Here is a 22,145-nt window from a genome sequence, read left to right as displayed (position 1 = left end):
GACCGCTCCCAATCACTTACACGCATGCCACGATGTACTCTGGCACCAGAGCCCTCCCAGTTATGGATGGAATCTGTTTTCTGAAGACTCAACAATCTGGGAGTCGTCCTTCCTGACAATGAGAGCCAGATACTGCAGGAGAGGATGTCGCACACAGGAACTGGTGGTGAGAGGACGGACGCACATGGACATAGCACGCCTCCAGCGCGCCAGCACAAATACAACAGCACGGTTTCTGTCAAACACCGTCAGTTGTAAAAATTAAAATAAAATAAAAAGATCAGTTGTCTAAAGTAAAACTGTTTATAAACAAGCGACGCCATGTTAACTAACATTTCAAATATTGCACATATTTTAGGAATGGAAACTAAACGGTGCGGACAGGGTAGCATGAGAAACAAAAAGTTAAGGCTAAGATGGCCGATGCATCAAGTTCGCAACTGTACAAGTGTAACCTGCACCACGGGACCATCAGCCCCATTTGAGTGTGAACCCCTTTGGTCCCTTACCTCGAACAATGACCTCAACACGGCTCAGAAATTACACGCAATACAAGGCCTGCCCATACATGCAGTTTCCCTTTAAATATATTACAATTCTGCACAAACACACGCAACCTATCTGGCTGCCGCATGGCATATGGAGTAAAAGCTTCGGCGCCTAGAGATTTGCAAGTCTTGTCAGTGAGGCTTTCCCGTTGGTGCTAAAGGCCAACAACGATTGCAAGGTTGTGTCTCTACCTTACCAAGCCTGACCTCTGCCTTGTATCCCTGGTCTTACCGTGGGTACATCCATGTCAATAGTTTTGAAATACATTTTAAGCAGCAGTGACTTTTTTCTCAGCAACCTAACGTGGCTGTCTTCATAATATCCTATTAAAGGGCAAAGAAAATTGACATGAGGAACAGTGCAATTACCCTGGCTGACATCCCCTCCAAACGCACAAGGTACTGTCCTTCCCACCTCACGCTATTTCTTCACCAGCCTCACATGACCCTTGCACTCTTACTATGCCATTCCGAATTGAGATTTCCTCTGGGCAGTTCAACTCCAGCCTTTGCCAAATTATTTTGTTTGCCCACAAGTCTTCATTTGCAACTTGTGTCTTGTACGGGATAACATGAGAAAGAAAACCGAAACGTGTTATACCTGTTTAATAATTCAGATCCTTATTTATCATAACTTGCCATAAAGCACAAATCAGTGCAACAGTTTGTGCCACTAAGAGCACGCTGGTGCTGCTGGTAGCCAAAAGAAAGCATCAGGCCCATCTTAACAGATTTTAAATGGTTGTCAGGTCAGCCAGCGAGCAAACAAGCTATTGTGTAAATAGACCAGACAATGGGTGACCCAGGCCATGGGCGCTTCATATGTCAGTGTGGATGACCGTGCGTTTGGTCTCGTTCGCTCCGTGCGTCACCGCCGCCAGCCGGGGACTCGGCCCTGCTGGGGGGTCACGCGAGATGGCCCCGGCTGGGGCTTGGGAGGCTGCTGGCCCCGGGTCACTGCAGACAGGTGCTGCAGTGAGGCCGTGAGGGCTGTTTAGCTGTGCCACTGACTCTTTAGGTGGCCCCAGTGGAATAGAGGGGCTTGCCAGAGTGAGAGAAGGGCTGGACGGCCCACTCACCGTGCTTGTGGCACAGGGCCCCATTACAGTGGGCGAGGGCCCCGGCTGGCCATACACAGCACCCATCTGGGCTCCGACGGAAGGGCAACCCTCCAGACGGTCGCTCTCCACCTGCGTAAGTGGCTGGCTATTGGTGGGAGCTGGCGCCATATAACGTGGCGTGGCGTGCGTCTCAGCGCTGTTATTGTGGCTGCTGCCGGTAGTCTTCGTGCTCTCGCGATCAGAGAACTCTGAAAAGTGGCTGGAGTGCGAGTCTGCAACCGATGGCATGGAGTCACTGAGGGACGGGGAGTCCAGCTCGCTGGAGTGCACGCTGCCTCGTTCCAGCAGCTGTGTATCCATGTCTTCACGAACCTCCTGGGAACCAAGGACACAAGTGCATACACGTGTGATCATCAACGCACGCAACAACAATAACAATCGCCATTCGCCACTAAGTGGCGGTGACGTCACCACGGCACTTCTGCCAGGCCAGGTGCACTCCGAAGCTGAATATTTCAAACCAGCGCAGATGTTCCATTAGAGGGTCAACGTTTCACAAGCAAAGAGAAGGGAGGGCATGACTGTGGCCAAGAAGCTTCCACAGTGTTACGCAGCTGACGCGCACACACACTCAAACGTATACATGATGACCAACCCAAATGCAGGGTAATGCAGCAAGAGTCGCCACGATGTAAATAGCGTTGTTGTCCTAGTAGCGAATAACAGCAGGGAAAATGTGTGTAATGGCACCACCCATTACCTTGATCTTCATGCTGGCCTTGCGCTTGCTGCTGGCCTTTCCCTTCTTGCTCAGGCCACACTCTTTCATGCGCTTTCCTCCCTTGTACTTCGTGTCAGGAGGGCCTCTAGCGGGGGCCCCCGCGAACCCCACATCCTCCGTGTTGCCACTGCTTCCACTGCCGTGCCTTGGCTTGCTTGGGCGAGTCTCGATGTCAACCTGCACCTCAATGTTGGTGCCATCCCTGCTGGGCAGAGCGATGTGTTACAAGCGAAAGAACCCTCGCAACAAAGGCAAGCGCAATGTGTGCACATGGGTGAGGCTGCCTGCCTGTCTCGAGCATAGTAGGGGCCGACAATGGAGCCGGCATTGGCTTGGGTGCTGGCGTTGTCGCTCGCAGCCGCCAGGCTCACAGTGGCCGACTCGCCGCTCAAGCTGCAGCGCTCCTTGGCTACGTCGGCATGAACCTCCAGCCTGCACACCATCATCAACACCACCACCGTTACCGTGCGTTACATCCAGCGCAGCGTCGCCTGGTAATTTACCAAGGAACGTTAAGATCCTCTTCGCAAGCCAGTAAGCACGTACCTGCTATAGCAGCTGCCTGTAATGGACGTCCCTGCCAGGGCCATGGTGCTGGCAGTCTCGCTCACGTTGTCACGGATCACCCCCGCACGCTCCATGTGACTCCCACTGGCGCTCAGGCTGGCTGTCAGGCCACCCACACTGCTCTCTCCGATGCTGGGGTTCGTCACGCTGTGCCGTGCCTCGGCCACCGACGCGGTGTCTGCCATTCCAGCACAAGGGCACTTCAGTTTCTCCAGGCACCCATTCGTTGCCGCTCCAATACGTAAGACACAAACACTACAGATACATGCACATTGTGGTACAGAGTTGCTCCACTTCACGCGTACGCAATGTGTGTGCCCCTCACCTCCTACTGTGTTGGTGCCCCCCATGTTGACGTCGTGGTCATCGTCAAACTCGATGCGGACGCCTCTACCGTTGCCGGTGGAGACGCCGCATCCCCCACTGCGGCACAGCGACACGGGCACCACCCCGTACACGTACGCCAGCATAATGGGAACCCCGATTCCTGGCACAGCGCAGACGGGCACCAGTGTCAGCATGGAGCTTCAGTGGGCAAGAGTATAGCTGAGCCTCACGGTTATACAATCAGTGACTGGGGCTAGAGGTTAGAGATATATGCACACCAAAAGTCAAGGTTATGGTCGGAGGGTTCACGGAAATATATGGTTACGGTTAAGTCAGTGATTTCCTCCTCAAATTGAGCATCTAGGTGAAGATCATCCTCCACTTATTGTTGAACCAGTGGTGTAAATTCCTATGTTGGGGATGAGTCTCCACAAGACAACCACTTTTGCCTTCTCCAAAGTGGTATTTTTTTTCTCGACCCTAAAGGAATGATTGGCCGAGTCAATCCCCAGCCAGGATATCAACTCACAAACTTTTGATTGTGAGCCGCTGCTCTGCCACTGAGCCACCTGGCCGACAATAAGGCTAAACATAAATAAACAAGGCCAGAGCATTAAAGGGATTAGATTGTATGGTAAATGGCTGTGATGTTATTTTGGAATGAAACTCGAGTGTAGAATATGTTGTGATATTGGTTAAGATGTAAGGGTTTGGGATTGCAGTGGACAGGTAAGATATAGTATGACATATTCATTTTCTGTCAACAAGAAGGGTTAAGAACAAGAAGGCATCCCCAGTTTTCCCAGCCTCCCACTTCCAGCCCCGCCCACTCCCCCCCCCTCGCCTCACGTCCACGTCCTCCCCCCCTAGCGCTCATGCAGCGCCCCCCTCCCCCTACCCCCCCCTCTCCCCCCTTTCTTACCTATATAACCTCTTGCCACGGCAGCTCTCTCTCACACTTCAGCAAATTTTTATTACTGTGGTTTTCCCACCTGATGATGATTGCTTGTGTTGCAATCGAAACGTCGTGATTTGTTTTATTTTATTTCTAACTACGTGACTTTACCGAAAGAACCAAAGAGTATGTAAAGAAGGGTTAAGGTTGTCATTGATTGGAAACGAGAGTTGCACGTACCAACTGTGACAGCAGCTATGACGGGCGAAACGATGACAGACAGCGCCACGCCACCTGTGATGGCGAGGTTCCGACGATGTCTGGAGACGTTCTTGCCTTCGAGCCGCCGGTGAATCTGCTTGAACGGATTCAGAGAGGACAACTTGAATCTTGAAATACGCGCATCACTCCCATCATTTGCCTATTCCACTGCATTATGCATATCATGCCGTACCCCCTGCTATAACACATTCATCCTTGTACATGTCCTAATTAACTATTATGAGTAAGGCGGAATGGTGAGTGAACGGGTAGGTAAGAGGAAGGGTGGTTGGGTGGATGTGTGGGTATGTGAATGGTATCGTGATTGAGGGGAGCAACAGTGTAACGGCAAGCACACTGCGCTATGAACCCGGTGACCCGAGTTCGATTCCCGTTTACGGCCAACACCAGTGACGATTATCTGAACCAGTCCCGGGCCTTCCCTAGGTTGACTCGGCCTCAAATGAGTACCTGGTGTGATGTATAAACATCACCACTCGGAAGACAAAGGCGGCGAGGCGTGGTATTGGTCACCCACCCCTTGTGTGCTGTGCTGGCCTTCATAGGTGCTCATTAATAGCACTTGCCCCAACAGTCTGTTAAGGCTATACGGGAGATGTTTGTCTTTTGATATTGTGATTAAATAATTGGGTGGGTGAGTAGTTGGGTAATTGAGGGCGAGGGTGGTTGAGTGTGTGGGTAAATATGTGGGTGTGAGCATGTGCGATTGAGTGGATGGTGTGCGCAAAAGTGAATGATTGGGTCGAGTTCGTGGGTAATTGTCCGAGCGGGTGGATGAACGAGTTGGTCACCTTCCTCCCAACGTAGACAGGGATGCCGATTATCATGGCGGGCACGGCAACGCCGGCGATGAGGGCGATGCCAACAGGGGCACCCACTAGGGTGCCCAGCTGCCACAGAATCTTTTTCTTGCGACTCCAAGGCTTCTTTCCCCAAAACGTGCAGCCCGAGGGGCTATGCTCCACCAGACACAGAAATGCATCCAAGTCAAAACTCTCAGTAACTGTTAACATTTACGGGAGACCTTTGAATATCGCAGGTTTATCATTCGCGGTTTATCGTTCACGGTTTCGACCTATCACGGGCAACCTCTTTGTATACCAATTTAGCTATCGCGGGAATTAGTTTTGGCCTTTCGTGAGTATACTGTAGGGTCCAAAGTCCCCCATATAGCCTATTAACAGACTGTTGGGGCAAGTGCTGCGAGTCGACCTTGGGGAGGCCCAGGACCGATTCAGATAATGGTCACTGGTGTTGGGCGTGAGAGGGAATTGAACTTGGGTAGCCGGTTCGCAGCGCGCTAACTATAGCACTATAGTACGAACACACACCTGTTTTAGATTATCATCACCGGTAAGTGCAGCATTTATTCATTATTTATACTGTTTATTGTCTAGGAATCTTTTTTGCATAGGGTTTTTACATGTTTATTATAATTACTTCGTTTTTTTGTGTATTTGGCATACAGAACAGTACTTATTTAAATTGTCACGTGTCTATTTTTGGTTGCTGTGTACCTAACCTTATTACTAAAGGATTAAGTATTGAACATCGCGGATGTAGTAATATCGCGGATGTAGTAGTAGATGTAGTAACATCGCGGACGTAGTAACATCGTAGTAGTAACATCGCGGACGTAGTAACATCGCGGACGTAGTAACATCGCGGACGTAGTAACATCGCAGATGTAGTAACATCGCAGATGTAGTAACATCGTAGTAGTACTAGTGACATCGCGGACGTAGTAACATCGCGGATGTAGTAACATCGCGGACGTAGTAACATCGCAGCTGTAGTACATTGTAGTAGTAGTAGTGACATGGCGGACGTAGTAACATCGCGGATATCACGGTGTAATGCCGGCTCTAGAGGCACGGCGTGGGGTGTAGCGACATCGCGGGCACCACGTACATGTGGGTGCAGTACCGGCCCTAGAGGGGCTCGGTGAGCGCTGACTGACAATGCTAGATGGCACAACGCTCTGCGTGCAGTGCCGACCCCTACAGGATGCGGTGTCAGGGTGCCGGTCAAGGGAATGTGGTTACTATAGGCCACGGTTGACCCTAGAGGACACGTGACTGGTAAAGTCTACACAGGGGCCCCAGGTGGGGGCTAGGGGTGGTCACGTGTCAGGGTCGAGATCCTGCTCGAGGGTTCGAGAAGGTGGTCGTGGCTAAGGGCGGAGCCAGCCATGCCACAGAAGATAGAAGCCGGGTCCCCGAGAGGGACCGGCCGTTGTTGTTCATCCTGAAGAATCTCCATTCCACGTCCTACAAGAGTCACCAACACGTGGACCGGGACCCAAGCTAGGGTCCGGTCCGTCATAGCTAACTCCAGTGTAATTAGTGCAGTTAGCCTGGTGGTCCACCACCAGAGGTTGTTATCTTGTTAAGGGGCAGTACCCCATGTGTTGGTATCAATAAATGTGTTGCCTCCAAGAAGTACATCTGCAACTCAATTGAACTCACTACATATGTAAAATACTAGAAATATACAAATTGCTTTATCATCAGCTATGGTCAATCCACAGCAGAATGAAAGCCACCCCAAGCTGACGCCACCTTTCATCATCATGCGCTACAACCACCCACCAGAGCCCGCACATTAACTGATTTCATCGCTTCATCGCTCCATCTGCTCAGTTTACGTTCTCTTGGACGCATTCCATTCCGTAGTTAGCGCTCCGTTATTCTAGACCATCGTCCAATGTCCCTTCTCGCTGCGAAGTGTCTTGCCCATGCCAATTTACTTTTCTAAATAGTCTGCTTGATGTCATTGAAATGTCTCCCAATGTGATATGAAGACTGCATATCTCCACGCTTCGTTGTGCACAATCCGGTTTTGTTCTATATTTTTTGTTAATGACCATGTTTCTTAACCACATAGCACAACAGGAACACAATTATTACAAATTACTTTCTAATATAGCTGAATGGTTTTAAATGTGCTTCCAAAGGAGAGTAACACATGACAGTCTGTTGAAATTCCACATGCCTGTGGTAGGGGGCAGTTTTACCACAGGAACACCCTTTGAATAAACGCCAATATTCTTATGGACAGTCACAAACTTAATGGATGTCGGAAGCCAACCACTTGTAGGGAGAATTTCAGAATCAAGAGTTGTAAGCACAACTGTTTACCTGAGGTAGTGCAGATCAGAGATTTCCTTCATGCAGAGCCAGCAGAACTCACACCCACACACGGCACACGTCATATGGTTACAGCTGCCGTCGTTCATCTTCATGATGTAAGCGGCACAACGCGGGCATGGTTTGATGTCATCCGCTGCAACCACACACACGTGTGTACGTCAAAAACTGCTCCACACGCACACCACCTCACACGTACGTCACACACCAACCTACATACACACCACACTGCCCCATGTACACACACTTAAAATACAAAGATCCCTCATATAGCCTTGACACTTTTGGACAAGTGCTGTTCGCGAGCACCTATTAAGGCCACACACGGCGAGAGGGTGTGTGGGAAGCACCACTCCCGGCCGCCTTTGCCTCCCTAGCGGCGATGTTTACACACCGCACTTAGTATTCATTTCAGGCGGAATTGACCAGGAGGAGGCCCAGAACCGGTTGAGATAATCGTCACTGGTGTTGGACGTGAGCGGGAATCGAACCTGGGTTGCCGGATTCGTAGCACAGCATGCTAACCGTGACACCACTGCTTCTCACACATCCCACACGACTTTACATGCACAAACGTACACACCACTCCATATGCACATACATCACACACTACTCCACACGCATACATTGTCCCACGCACACATTAACCCAGACACATGTCGCACACCACCCCACCCACTGCGCACATCATACAAATGTATGTTAACTTATAATCATATGCATTTTGTATACTTCATGACATTTAGTCACATTTTTGTACCAATTGAAATATTTGTAATATTGAGCATCAACCAGCTAGGGAGGAGTTTTCAGTATCAGAAATATCACTGGATTCATGAGGACACCAGGAATACCACTCTCTCAAATGTTCACACACACAGGTTAGCACAAGCAAGACATGACAGCTCTGACAATACAAACACCACCAAACAACTCCAGGAAATGGCAGAGCGTTTGCTGGCCCACAGAGCAATACGGCTCCGGCAAAGGTCTCACCATGAGCGCCATCCTGGCTGTAGCTGGCGCTGGCTGACTGAATGGAGCGCAAGCGCAGTGTGGCAGACCGCTGCTGGCGTGCGGCATCACATGTCTGGTTGGGGTGCCACATGGCTTTGCAGTGATAGCAGAACTCGGTGCCACAGCCCTCGCGCTCACAAGTTAGCTTTGGGCAGCTTGCACAGCCTGCAGCAATCACCGCAAACCTAGAAGAGGCACAACACAACCGTGCTTGCATTTTTGCGGCCATTTCAGTGACAATGCTAAACTTAAAGCACATGTTATCCCTATCACTAGGCTCTGGTAGTCCCTCACGAACTTATGCATTCCTGTATCGTTTCAGTCATCAAAAGTGGGTCCCTTCACAGTTCTTATTCTCAAACACTGCTATTACACTTGTTTACCTAAGAAAGTATCGCCGAGTATCGAGACTCAGTTGGAGAGTACTGCTAAGTTTATGCAGTAGGGGGTGATTTCCATATTTTCCAATTAGGTAATTTGAGAAATATTTCGAATTTGAAAATTTGGACTATGATACCGTTACAATGGCCTGCACTTATTCGAATTACGCCACAGCATTTTTAATGTCCACTGTGCATAGTATGTTATGGTTAATGTACTCGACAGTATGAACTAGGCCAATTTGCTGGATGCGAATTACGAACCTCTGCAACAAGTCGAGAATGTGCAGCTGCTGGGCCATGTTAATTATAGACACACATTTTAACCTAAAACACAAATTTACTTGAATCTGAAGCTACTAATATGCACTCCTAGATTATTGAATTAAGACGACTGCAGGAGATGGATTTCAATTGAATTTTAAGTCAGCACATTTCACTTAGACAGCTCTCATCAAAAGGATTTGTATGCAACTAAAAGCTTTAAAATCTGTACCTAACCGTACGAGCACAAAGTGCAATTTCTTTCAAAAAATAAACCTCACATTCGTCAACGCCATGGCCTTAAAAATAAAAAATATATATAATAGGCGACGTTTTGGGTAACGGCCCTTCTTATCGCAAATTCAGAGTACTTATTTTGTTAATTGCAACAGCCACTGCAGCATCATAACATTTTATTTTCTTGAATAATTGTATGGTTATTTTCAACATTTAGACATTATTCCAGACACAAATTTTGTATGTGTTCATCTTCTTGGTTCTTTCGGTAAAGTCACGTAGAAGGGAAGTAATAAAATAATAAAAATAAAACATAATAAAACAATTCTCACGACGTTTCGGCCACAACGCAAGCAGCCGTCCTCAGGCGAAGAATGAAGCACCACCAAGCTTGGAGCGTATATTTAAGCTGGGTTAGAGGGGGGGAGGTGGGAAGAAGAGCGCCTAAACAAAATAATTTGCATATCAAGAGGAATTCAGCATATGGAAAATGCGTAGGAGGTGGGCGGGGGGGGAGTTCCAAATCAATACTATGCCCGTGCATTATGCAGGATTAGCAGCATCAAAGGGGGGGGGAGGGGGTAGCATTAACAAAGGAAAGGAATGTTAATAGTATGTAGCTGCAGTTACTAAACAACCACGTAAAAAACTAAAGTATAAACTGCATAACAAACTAAAGTATAAACTACATAGCATCATCAGTATACTTACTATACTCTACAATAAGTTGAGTTACTAACAGTAAGTAATACATAAAAAATTTTCTACGTTGTAAAAAATTATATAATATGCTTCCATCTAAACTTTATTCTCTTACATCACACGCGTCTATACCGTACTATATACTGCCATAGGCAAACCCAACATTAAATTACATACTGTATTGCTATAAACCACCCTATACCTTATACATTTTAATATAACACTATGTATTATTCTACCCACCCTAATGTGTATCAAAATGGTTTATTACGTCCTTCCAGTGATTGCTAAGCCAGAATCCATCTTCTCGGTTAAAATTGTCTCTGTGTTTGTATATGTGGATCGCCTCATGAACGAATCTCTCATGATAGCCAGATGGCTTGCAGAGAACCTCTGTCTTGGAGAAGTCAATGTCATGTGAGCCCACTGAGTTGTAACAGTGATCTGCCACGGCTGAAGTGTTTGTCCTACCGTGTTTCAGGTCAGCTTTATGTTCACGGATGCGGTCCGAGACATGTCGTTTGGTTTCCCCAATGTAACTGCTACCACAGAGGCAACTTAGTTTGTAGACACCAGGGTACTGTATGTCTGGAACCACATCTTTTACAGACGGTACCAGATCACGGATTTTATGTACTGTGTTGAATCGGACCTGGATCTTGTGTTTAATCAGGATTTTGGAGATCTTTTTTGTGACCCCAGCAATGTAGGGTAAGGTGATGGTCTTGAAAGGCTCCTCAACAGGATCCTTCTTGATGGTTGGAGTGATGACTTTGCGGATTGTGTAGTCGGAGTAACCATTAGCCTTAAGAGCTTGGCGTACGTATTTGAGTTCACTGGAAATGTATTCATGGTCGGAGATGCATTGGGCTCTATGATATAGAGTCTTGATGAGGGAATTCTTCTGGGATGGATGGTGGTGGGAATCCGGTTTTAGATAAGCATCCGTGTGGGTGGCTTTCCTGTAGACAGAGTGGCTCATTGAACCATCAGGTCTCCTTTTGATTAGGACATCCAAAAAGGGGTAGCTTGCCATCATTTTCGACTTCCATGGTGAATCTGATGGCTGGGTGTATGGAATTGATGTGGTCGAGAAATTGGTCTAGAGCAAACCTGATGGTTCAATGAGCCACTCTGTCTACAGGAAAGCCACCCACACGGATGCTTATCTAAAACCGGATTCCCACCACCATCCATCCCAGAAGAATTCCCTCATCAAGACTCTATATCATAGAGCCCAATGCATCTCCGACCATGAACACATTTCCAGTGAACTCAAATACGTACGCCAAGCTCTTAAGGCTAATGGTTACTCCGACTACACAATCCGCAAAGCCATCACTCCAACCATCAAGAAGGATCCTGTTGAGGAGCCTTTCAAGACCATCACCTTACCCTACATTGCTGGGGTCACAAAAAATATCTCCAAAATCCTGATTAAACACAAGATCCAGGTCCGATTCAACACAGTACATAAAATCCGTGATCTGGTACCGTCTGTAAAAGATGTGGTTCCAGACATACAGTACCCTGGTGTCTACAAACTAAGTTTCCTCTGTGGTAGCAGTTACATTGGGGAAACCAAACGACATGTCTCGGACCGCATCCGTGAACATAAAGCTGACCTGAAACACGGTAGGACAAACACCTCAGCCGTGGGAGATCACTGTTACAACTCAGTGGGCTCACATGACATTGACTTCTCCAAGACAGAGGTTCTCTGCAAGCCATCTGGCTATCATGAGAGATTCGTTCATGAGGCGATCCACATATACAAACACAGAGACAATTTTAACCGAGAAGATGGATTCTGGCTTAGCAATCACTGGAAGGACGTAATAAACCATTTTGATACACATTAGGGTGGGTAGAATAATACATAGTGTTATATTAAAATGTATAAGGTATAGGGTGGTTTATAGCAATACAGTATGTAATTTAATGTTGGGTTTGCCTATGGCAGTATATAGTACGGTATAGACGCGTGTGATGTAAGAGATTAAAGTTTAGATGGAAGCATATTATATAATTTTTTACAACGTAGAACATTTTTTATGTATTACTTACTGTTAGTAACTCAACTTATTGTAGAGTATAGTAAGTATACTGATGATGCTATGTAGTTTATACTTTAGTTTGTTATGCAGTTTATACTTTAGTTTTTTACGTGGTTGTTTAGTAACTGCAGCTACATAATATTAACATTCCTTTCCTTTGTTAATGCTACCCCCTCCCCCCCCCCCCTTGATGCTGCTAATCCTGCATAATGCACGGGCATAGTATTGATTTGGAACCCCCCCCTGCCCACCTCCTACGCATTTTCCATATGCTGAATTCCTCTTGATATGCAAATTATTTTGTTTAGGCGCTCTTCTTCCCACCTCCCCACCTCTAACCCAGCTTAAATATACGCTCCAAGCTTGGTAGTGCTTGATTCTTCGCCTGAGGACGGCTGCTTGCGTTGTGGCCGAAACGTCGTGAGAATTGTTTTATTATGTTTTATTTTTATTATTTTATTACTTCCCTTCTACGTGACTTTACCGAAAGAACCAAGAAGATGAATCCCTGCAGTCACGAAAGCTTTAAATCGAAATTTGTATGTGTTGTAACTGTTTTATCTGATAAGCTGGTTGACTATATCAAAAAGCATTATACTTGTTCAGTCCAGATATTGAGTGCATGATGATAGAAATCGGTCGTTTCAAGGAACTCGAACACTTGCATTTTCCCATGGGACTGAAAAATAGACCAGTGCATCATGGCTTAAAAATGGAACAAAGATGCTGAACGTGAAAGCTGGGAGTTACCCAAGGCCAGATGCCAATAAGGGTACAAACCCAACAGTCCTGAACTCAATCACCGAACAATCCACTCACTCATTTACTAACCCAATCACTTGCCCACCAACATGCCGATTTACTCACCCTACCACCTAACTCAGCCAACCATTTGCACACTGACCCATCCACTGGTTATTCACCTACTACACCTCTAACACAATCCCTCTGACCAACCCACTTGCAACCCCTGCAATTCTTACCCACAGTCTGGTGCCGGGCACCACCGACAGTCCGGATCAGCAACGAGGAATCGCCGCAGCATGAACTCCTCGTACTTGCCCATGAGTGTGGCATCCGCCAGGATGCGCTGAATGTCGTGCGGGTTTAGGCGCTCGGCACATTCTGGGCAGCAGATATTGACGCGCGACTCGGAGATCTCGATGCGCAGATACTGTCGCAGGCAGTCGAGGCACGAGCGGTGAGGGCAGGAGAGCAGCTCTGGAAAGTGCTCGGCCGAACGGCGCACCAGACACAGCGGGCACTCCAGTGCATCCGAGCCGCTCACCCGCAAGGCACCAGCGCCGCTGCCCGACGCCAGCGGTGCATCTGACAACACGTCACCTGAGCTGGTGGACATCTTGTCGGCGGATACCATCTCCGAATGGATGCTCTCGATGCTGGCGATGACGCCCTCAGGCGCCGGGTCGGCAGGTCGTGGCTTGGGGCCTGGCTTGCGGCCGAAGAGGCCACGTAAGGAGAAGCGGCGCTGCTTGCGTGGCTTCACAATAGATGGTAGGCTAACTGAGGACGTGGCCGACTGGGAGTCACGCTCGGAACCCATCCTTTGCCGACGATACAGGCTCATATCGTGGGAAAAGAACCACCACTGTACAAGACACAGGATTGAATCACACGGCACACACACACACAGTTATTAACGCAACAGGATCAAGGGTCTAGATCACAAGATGTAGTAGCACGCTCAGTCCTTTTATCATAGATGTGATGTAAACCCACTTCTTCACACCAGACTAGTGTGGTATTATGATACTTAATTGTATCATATCTGTAGGTGTCTAGTAAATAAACACCTGTTTTCATAAGAAATATTGTTAATGTGCATAAAATATGCTAATTGTTAGCAAGCCAGATACATTTTTTTCATAAAAACTTCCACTGCCATCAATGATGCTCCCCTAAAGCAGACATGGACTTAGTTGAGCAACTTTGTCAAAGTAAATCTAAAATATGCTTGGATACCTATCACAGAAATAAACAACACTAGATCATTTTTCGATTTAAAGCTTTCGTGACTGCATGGATTCATCTTCTTGGTTCTTTCGGTAAAGTCACGTAGAAGGGAAGTAATAAAATAATAAAAATAAAACATAATAATGAGAATTGTTTTATTATGTTTTATTTTTATTATTTTATTACTTCCCTTCTACGTGACTTTATCGAAAGAACCAAGATGAACACTAGATCAGTGTTTGTCAAACTTTTTTGGCCAGCGGACCACTTGGCCAATGTAAACATATCCGCAGACCTCACAGTCCCCACCCCTAGTGACAAAACGCATTCTCTAAATGTAGGAATACAAATGATTCATATTACCAGAACATAAATATTTTTTTTACGCAGCTGAAAGTTATTTTTTTAAGGGGGGCATTTAGATGTTAGGGTAGTTTACTTAACCTCATTCATAAATTAAATTAAACATGAGTAAAATATCAATTAATATCCGAAACAAGAAGTATAAACATTGTCATTATTTCCAGATCAACCTGCATCCGCATCAGCCCGCAGACCATCTGGAGGACCATCGCAAGGCCACTGGTGGTCCTGGGGACCACACTTTGAGAACCACTACTCTAGATGAGTTTTCCACAACATGTCAATCGCATAAAACACCAAAACTGGATCTTACGCCTCATATCACTGGTTCTTGCATTATTCTAGTGAAAGGCTCCTATGCCCTTCACACCACAATCATCCCTACCAAAGCCATGACATGAGCAGCAACATGACTCAAGACTTTGTTTCGCTTTTTTTCAGGAAAGTTGTGTAAAGTGTTTGCAGTAGGTGGCAACAATTGCCGTTTTGGTTTGCCAGTTCAGTAATTTGTAAGTAATTTTACAAAGTTGGCATTTTGGACCATGAGGCCAGCACACAACAGATTCTTCTTCGAATGGCACCACGTGTTTTTATGACATCCACTATGAAAAAGACGTCGCATAGTATGTTATCGTTAATACACAAGTGGCCTGCCAGATCAAACCACAAACATCTGCAACAAGTGGCCACGTCACTGACCCTTCTCGAATCGTTATTATCGGACCGGTCTAATTGCGTACCTGGCAAGAATTGTGAAACCAAAAAGGTCTGGTTGAAAGCACGTGCTCAGTGTGGGCCACAGGCAAACAGAAGAAAACAGCAATCCACTTGTCATGCAGGAAGATAATCCAACATTACTTTTTACAGCAACAGACATCTGAGTTTCTAGATTTGGCCTGCAATTAATGTCAAAGGGTCAGTGGACAGTTGAAGTGTGATGCTCTGTTTAATGTTTTTGGACTGGGCCTAAACGAATGCCATACATGTCTGTGCCTTATTGTGGCAAGTTAACCACACAAATGCCACACTTGTGAAACGCATGGATTAAACATCATACACGAAAGCTTGCACTTCTGTTAAAGTGGCCCAGTAACCGTGCATTCCAGCAATGCTCACTTGCCAAGTTTTGGCTTGGATCATAGGCCCACATCAACTGAACTCTCTACCTACCCAAGGGTATAGAAAAGGCCACGCAGGGCAATAAACCATAGACTATTTCTAGAAACATACCAAAAGGGACATTAGCATATGCGGCTTTGCTTCAAGTGTTGCTCTTTGGCAATTACGGTAAATGTGTACGTCTCTGATTGCTGTAGTACAGTACTGTAAACTTTCCATAAGACACTAAGATGGCAAATGTTGCACTGCATCTGACAATGCCACGTTCATACATGGTCAATCATGGTTCAGAGACCTGCACCTATGTGCCAACAACGTCCATGTAATAATTATTTCACCTTGTAACATGCAAAGTATTCATTCACTCTCGAAGACAGAGAATGACTCAGATGCACAAGGAATCACTGACAACCTGGAAGGTAGCCAGGCAATGTGCTGGTACTACCAACAATTTCCCAAGTTGTGCGGTCCTCTATATATTAAGATGTTTTCAGCCAAATAATGATTGTTGTAATGTGGGGGAAAGCCCACGTGTGAGAGGAGGCAACATTCTATCCTGATGGAACAGTTGGAGTCTGCATTTGATTTACCACCTTCTGGCAAGACATGGTGTTTCCCATTTGTGCGATCTACCACCCCTCCCATTTTTACGATGGATTACAGGGATGTGCCACCACTGTCCACCATAGTTCAGCTATTGGACATGCATGTTTTTGTTCGCGTGACGACATTTAAGAGGGAAATTTAGGTTCTGAACTTTGCCATGTCGCCTAAATGTCAGTAAATATTGGGTGCTGCTCCTGCACCGCACGCAGGCGCTAGCTAGGGCAGATTCCTGGGCTCGGGCCCACACGGAGACGGCCCATCCTTGCTCGAGTTCGACATTGTCCCCATTGTAACGTGGTGTAATGTAGTATCCTCATAAAGCCGAGACTTCTGCTTGTCTGCAACACGACATGTGGTAAATTACTTCTTAGACTGTGGATCAATCTCGCTCCGAGTTATTAGACCTTAGTGCTGCTCGACACCACAGACCATATCCTCTTTGGCCATCTCCAAAACTATGCTGGCATCTCTGGTACACTTATCTCCTGGTTCTCCTCTTTCTTTACAATACATCTCCTCCCTCTTGGCAAAATCTACAGTTGTAATTACAATCAGCTCTACAGCACCATTCTCATCATATAGTAATCTCGCTTTCCCATCTCACGTAGTCTTGAAGCCATCTTATCTTGGACTGGTTCTAACGATCATGTAAAGTTGTAAACGTTTACTCTCAGCATACTCCAATTTGAAAATGCACCTCTTTGAACACTTCCAAGTGGCAAAAACATACTAAGAATTATAGTGATAGTTCTATTCTCACATTTCAATCCTGCAGGACTCCATCTCTCAATCGACTCAACATCTCCCGCATCTGCCGTTTCTTTACCGTAGCTGCTGCGACTCTAACCCATGCCTAAATTACATCCCGATTCAACTACTGCAACTCTCTCCTCTTCGGCCACATCAACCCTCTCATCAACGAACTCCAGATGGTCCACAATAACACCGCTACGTCGCACCTATAAGAGACCACGGTCCAACAATGATTCCAATTACTCCACTGGCGTCCCATCAAGTATGGGATCAACTTCAAGATCCCAGTCACCGTCTTCACAATCCACGGACTCGCTCCTGCTTACATCTCTCCTCTAATCTCGCTGTACTCCCCGCACTCTCCTACTTCTCCCCTCACCTCATATACCGCCCTGCTCGCATTCTCCTCTCGCTCCAGTCCCCGCCATACTCTCCGATCTCTCCCCTGCCCTTCTTCACACACTCTCGTTCATCTCTTCTCGCTCTACTCTCCTCCACACACTGTCCGCTTCAGCAACGAAGGCTTCTGTCCAAGCCCAACAGTTAACCTCCTCCCTCTCCGTTGAAGGCGAGACTGAATAACTTCCTTGTTTTCTAGGCATATGGCGAATTCTGTACTACAACACGACCACTGTTTCTGTATCGCGTCTTGATAGAGGCGCGTGTAGACGCCGTATTACACCCACGACGTGCCGCTGTAATATTGTTTATTCGCTGGCCTTACCATGGCGCCGTTGCATAGAGAGGGCAGATCAAGGAGCGCAGGAACGGAAGGGTAAGGAGGGCCGTGGGTGCTGACAAAGACAACTGGGTCGCCAGGGAGAGAGAGGGGCGAGCAATGAGGACGGTACAGAGGGTGAGAAGGGAGAGTACTCGTGCGGGGAGGGCAGGGGGTGAGGAATGAAGGGTGAGGAAGAGGGCGAGGAGGGTTACTAAGGTGGCGAGAGCAGCGTGGGGAGGGTAGCGATGATGGTTTAGAGAGTGAGGGTGAGTATGGTGATGGTGAGTATGGTTAGTATGGTGATGGTGAGTATGGTTAGTATGGTGATGGTGAGTATGGTTAGTATGGTGATGGTGAGTATGGTTAGTATGGTGATGGTGAGTATGGTGAGTATGGTGATGGTGAGTATGGTTAGTATGGTGATGGTGAGTATGGTGATGGTGAGTATGGTTAGTATGGTGATGGTGAGTATGGTGAGTATGGTGAGTATGGTGATGGTGAGTATGGTGATGGTGAGTATGGTGATGGTGAGTATGGTGAGTATGGTGATGGTGAGTATGGTGATGGTGAGTATGGTAAGTATGGTGATGGTATGGTGATGGTGAGTATGAGTATGGTGAGGTTGGTGATGGTGAGGATGGTGATGGTATGGTGATGGTGAGTATGGTTAGTATGGTGATGGTGAGTATGGTTAGTATGGTGATGGTGAGTATGGTGATGGTGAGTGTGAGTATGGTGATGGAGTATGGTAAGTATGGTGATGGTATGGTGATGGTGAGTATGGTTAGTATGGTGATGGTGAGTATGGTGATGGTGAGTGTGAGTATGGTGATGGAGTATGGTAAGTATGGTGATGGTGAGTATGGTTGGGTAAGGTAGGGAGAGTGAGAGTAGGGTGAGGCTAGGTGATGGTTGGGAGAGCGAGGAGGGCGAGTAGGGTAAGGAGAGTAAGGGAAATGGTGAGGGCTTCTAGTAATGGTAGAAGGTGAGAGAGGTGGGCAGGGGAGAGAGGTGGGCAGGGGAGAGAGGTGGGCAGGGGAGAGAGGTGGGCAGGGGAGAGAGGTGGGCAGGGGAGAGAGGGGGGCAGGGGAGAGAGGTGGGCAGGAGAGAGGTGGGCAGGGGAGAGAGGGGGGCAGGGGAGAGAGGGGGGCAGGGGAGAGAGGTGGGCAGGGGAGAGAGGTGGGCAGGGGAGAGAGGTGGGCAGGGGAGAGGTGGGCAGGAGAGAGAGAGGTGGGCAGGGGAGAGAGGTGGGCAGGGGAGAGAGGTGGGCAGGGGAGAGAGGTGGGCAGGGGAGAGAGGTGGGCAGGGGAGAGAGGTGGGCAGGGGAGAGAGGTGGGCAGGGGAGAGAGGTGGGCAGGGGAGAGAGGTGGGCAGGAGAGAGGTGGGCAGGAGAGAGGTGGGCAGGGGAGAGAGGTGGGCAGGGGAGAGAGGTGGGCAGGGAGAGAGGTGGGCAGGGGAGAGAGGTGGGCAGGGGAGAGAGGTGGGCAGGAGAGAGAGAGGTGGGCAGGGGAGAGAGAGGTGGGCAGGGGAGAGAGAGGTGGGCAGGGGAGAGAGAGGTGGGCAGGGGAGAGAGGTGGGCAGGGGAGAGAGGTGGGCAGGGGAGAGAGGTGGGCAGGGGAGAGAGGTGGGCAGGAGAGAGGTGGGCAGGGGAGAGAGGTGGGCAGGAGAGAGAGAGGTGGGCAGGGGAGAGAGGTGGGCAGGAGAGAGGGGTGGGCAGGGGAGAGAGGTGGGCAGGGGAGAGAGGTGGGCAGGGGAGAGAGGTGGGCAGAGGAGGGAGTTCCTCAGCCCGGGCCCTTCCCTAGGCGAGCCAGGCTGGCAGCCTCACAAGGCCTCCCCTCCCCCGCCTCCTCCAACGCCTCCTCCTCAACGCGCTCTTGGCTCGCGGTGTCGCCACCACCACCACCACGTACCGACTGCCACGCCGGCGGGGCGGGTGCGACGGTCGAGGTGAGAACCTCTCACAGCATCGTCGCCTCTACCGCCATTCGGGGCGACGTCGCCTCCAAGATGAGCGCCTCGCCTAACGACAGCGCCAGGCCCGTGACGTCACGCGGCCCCTCCCTGGCGCGACATGACGTCATAGCGCGGCATGACGTCATAGCGCCGACAGATCGTGACGTCAGCACCGTGACTTCGCTGTGTTGCCACACTTGGGACCAATAGCGCGACGCGTCACCGCGAGCCGACGACTCGTCCCGTGACGGAGCTCCGCGTGCGGCTGGAGTCGTCGTCCCCAGCGACTCCCCGCGGCGCAACGCCTCCCGGTGACGTCACCACGTGCTGGAGCCACATTACATTATTTGCGACGTAGAATTGTAATGTATGACTTACTGTTAGTAGCTCAGCTTATTGGAGAGTATATTTAGTATTTTGATGATATTGATGTAGTTTATATTTTAGTTTTTTACGTGGTGGTTTGGCTGCTGCAGCTCCTTACTATTAAAATTCCTTCCCTTTATTACTGATAATCCTACTTCCTCCCTTGGATGCTGCTATTCCTGCACAATGCACGGGCATAATATGACTTTGAGACCCCCCCCCCCACCTCCTACGCATTCCACAAGTAGTGACTAATCCCATATCTGCATTTTCCATAAATATGCTAAATTCCTCTGTTGATATGCAAATTCCTTTGTCAAAGCGCCCTTCCTCCTCGAACCCAGCTTAAATATACGCTGCCAAGCTTGGTGGTGTTCATTCAGACGCTGTCTTTCCGACAGACCTGTTCTTCACCTGAGGACGGCTGCTTGCGTTGTGGCCGAAACGTGAGAGTTGTATTTTATTATGTTTAATTTTTATTATTTTATTATTTCCCTTCTACGTGACTTTACCAAAAGAACCAAGAAGATGAATCCCTGCAGTCACGAAAGCTTTGAATCGAAAAAGAAAATGGGGTGTCTCCTGAAACAGAAAGTAGCAATCAATATTCACAACAAACTAAAACTAATGAATATATTCATATAAAATGTATATCAATATCTCGAATAACAATACAACTGTATATGACTTCACACACTTCTCTTGAATTGGAACTTTATTGAAGATGCGTTCACTTGACATCAGGCGAAGACCCCACTCCAAACAGTCTCGAGTTTCCCGCATATATACCTTATATACCAACCGAGGCCACGCCCCCCTTCTCGATCATTCTCGCGGACTCTGGACGCTCGCTCCACCGGCAGACTCTACCATCCTCTTCCGTCACCTGATCACACTCCCTTCTCGATAATTCCCGTAGCCACCAGTCCCTACGCAGTCACAACTGATACCCCTGTCATTACCTCCCGTGGCCACTAGTGCATTCGCACTGCAGGCTGACTCCCCTGTCATTACCTCCCATGGCCACTTTTCCACTCACACCGCATGCAGGCTCCATTGTCATTACACAACTATTAAACTTTCTTTTTGGTTTATTCATTTTTGGACACCCTGTATAATTAATGTCAGCGTTGTGGGATACAATTAACATGGATTACGCTATATAACATGAAATCCTTACATGAACGAATTTTTATTAAAAGAAAATAAATATTGCTGGTACATTGCATTTTAGCGAGTACTGTTGTAGTGAGGTCAATGCATAAAGTGGAGCAAACAAATCTAGATTGGAGCAAACAAGTGCATAATTTAACAGGAATCGTTACAATTGTCATGCATGCATGAAACTTGCAAGATATTCACAACAGGGTGAATCTTTTGAGAAACAAAAATGGAGCCGCTTGAAAATCCAAGCTGGCAGCCAGTTTTCAAGATGGCCACCAATTATTTATATACATAAAAGAAAAAAAATGTCTGTTTGTGGGTTTGTGTCTGATTGCGTGCTTGTGAACGATTTGCCTCTCTAACGGTGGGGTTACGTTAAAAAAAAGCCAGGTACCAAGCCGTAAGCCCCGCGGTGAGCAAGCGCTATTCCCTTTTCATATCCGTCCACTTAAAATTTGTTTAATTAGCGATTTAGTGGGATTTGTGTGTGCTGCACTTTTATTTATTTATGACGCGTGCACGACCATACCAACTCACGTGCCTTTGGTGGGGGGGACGGTCCATGCCAAGTTGCACCCCTTCGGTGGGAGTGAGGGAGACATTTCCTTTCACGTTAAAAATGCTATAAAAATACTCTAAACGCTAACGTTAATTCTTCACTGTGTGATGTCCCCTCCACAACAATGTGTGCAGTTACTACTATACAGTCGGTAGATGCTACCACTATAGGCCGTAGATATTACTGCAGAGCGGCCGGGGAGACCGTGGCTGGGGGGGGGGGGGGGTCAGTGGTAGCAGCCCAGCCTGCCAAGGTGCCACCTCGGCTGGCTGGACAATCTAGGCGAGGCCGGAGGCTCTG

General features: G+C 47.9%; 1 protein-coding gene across 1 annotated transcript; it reads right to left on the bottom strand.

Moving 5' to 3' along the window:
* Positions 1 to 1,138: 1,138 nt before the first annotated feature.
* Positions 1,139 to 19,877, bottom strand: LOC133353332 (E3 ubiquitin-protein ligase RNF19A-like). Its single transcript, XM_061569481.1, has 11 exons — positions 19,714 to 19,877; positions 13,251 to 13,876; positions 8,607 to 8,812; positions 7,602 to 7,746; positions 5,253 to 5,415; positions 4,420 to 4,534; positions 3,283 to 3,444; positions 2,937 to 3,135; positions 2,679 to 2,822; positions 2,370 to 2,592; positions 1,139 to 1,984 (listed from the first exon to the last, which is right to left on the bottom strand). The coding sequence occupies exons 2-11, from the start codon at positions 13,853 to 13,855 to the stop codon at positions 1,367 to 1,369; spliced, it is 2,580 nt and encodes an 859-aa protein (XP_061425465.1). The 5' UTR covers positions 13,856 to 13,876; positions 19,714 to 19,877; the 3' UTR covers positions 1,139 to 1,366.
* Between the last annotated feature and the right edge of the window lie 2,268 nt (positions 19,878 to 22,145).

This window comes from Lethenteron reissneri, chromosome 43 (assembly GCF_015708825.2).
Source record: "Lethenteron reissneri isolate LAM-NWPU_2019-01 chromosome 43, ASM1570882v1, whole genome shotgun sequence".
Lineage (NCBI taxonomy): Eukaryota > Metazoa > Chordata > Hyperoartia > Petromyzontiformes > Petromyzontidae > Lethenteron > Lethenteron reissneri.
The sequence above is the reverse complement of the archived record's forward strand: the minus strand, read 5'-3'. Positions and strand labels throughout refer to the sequence as shown.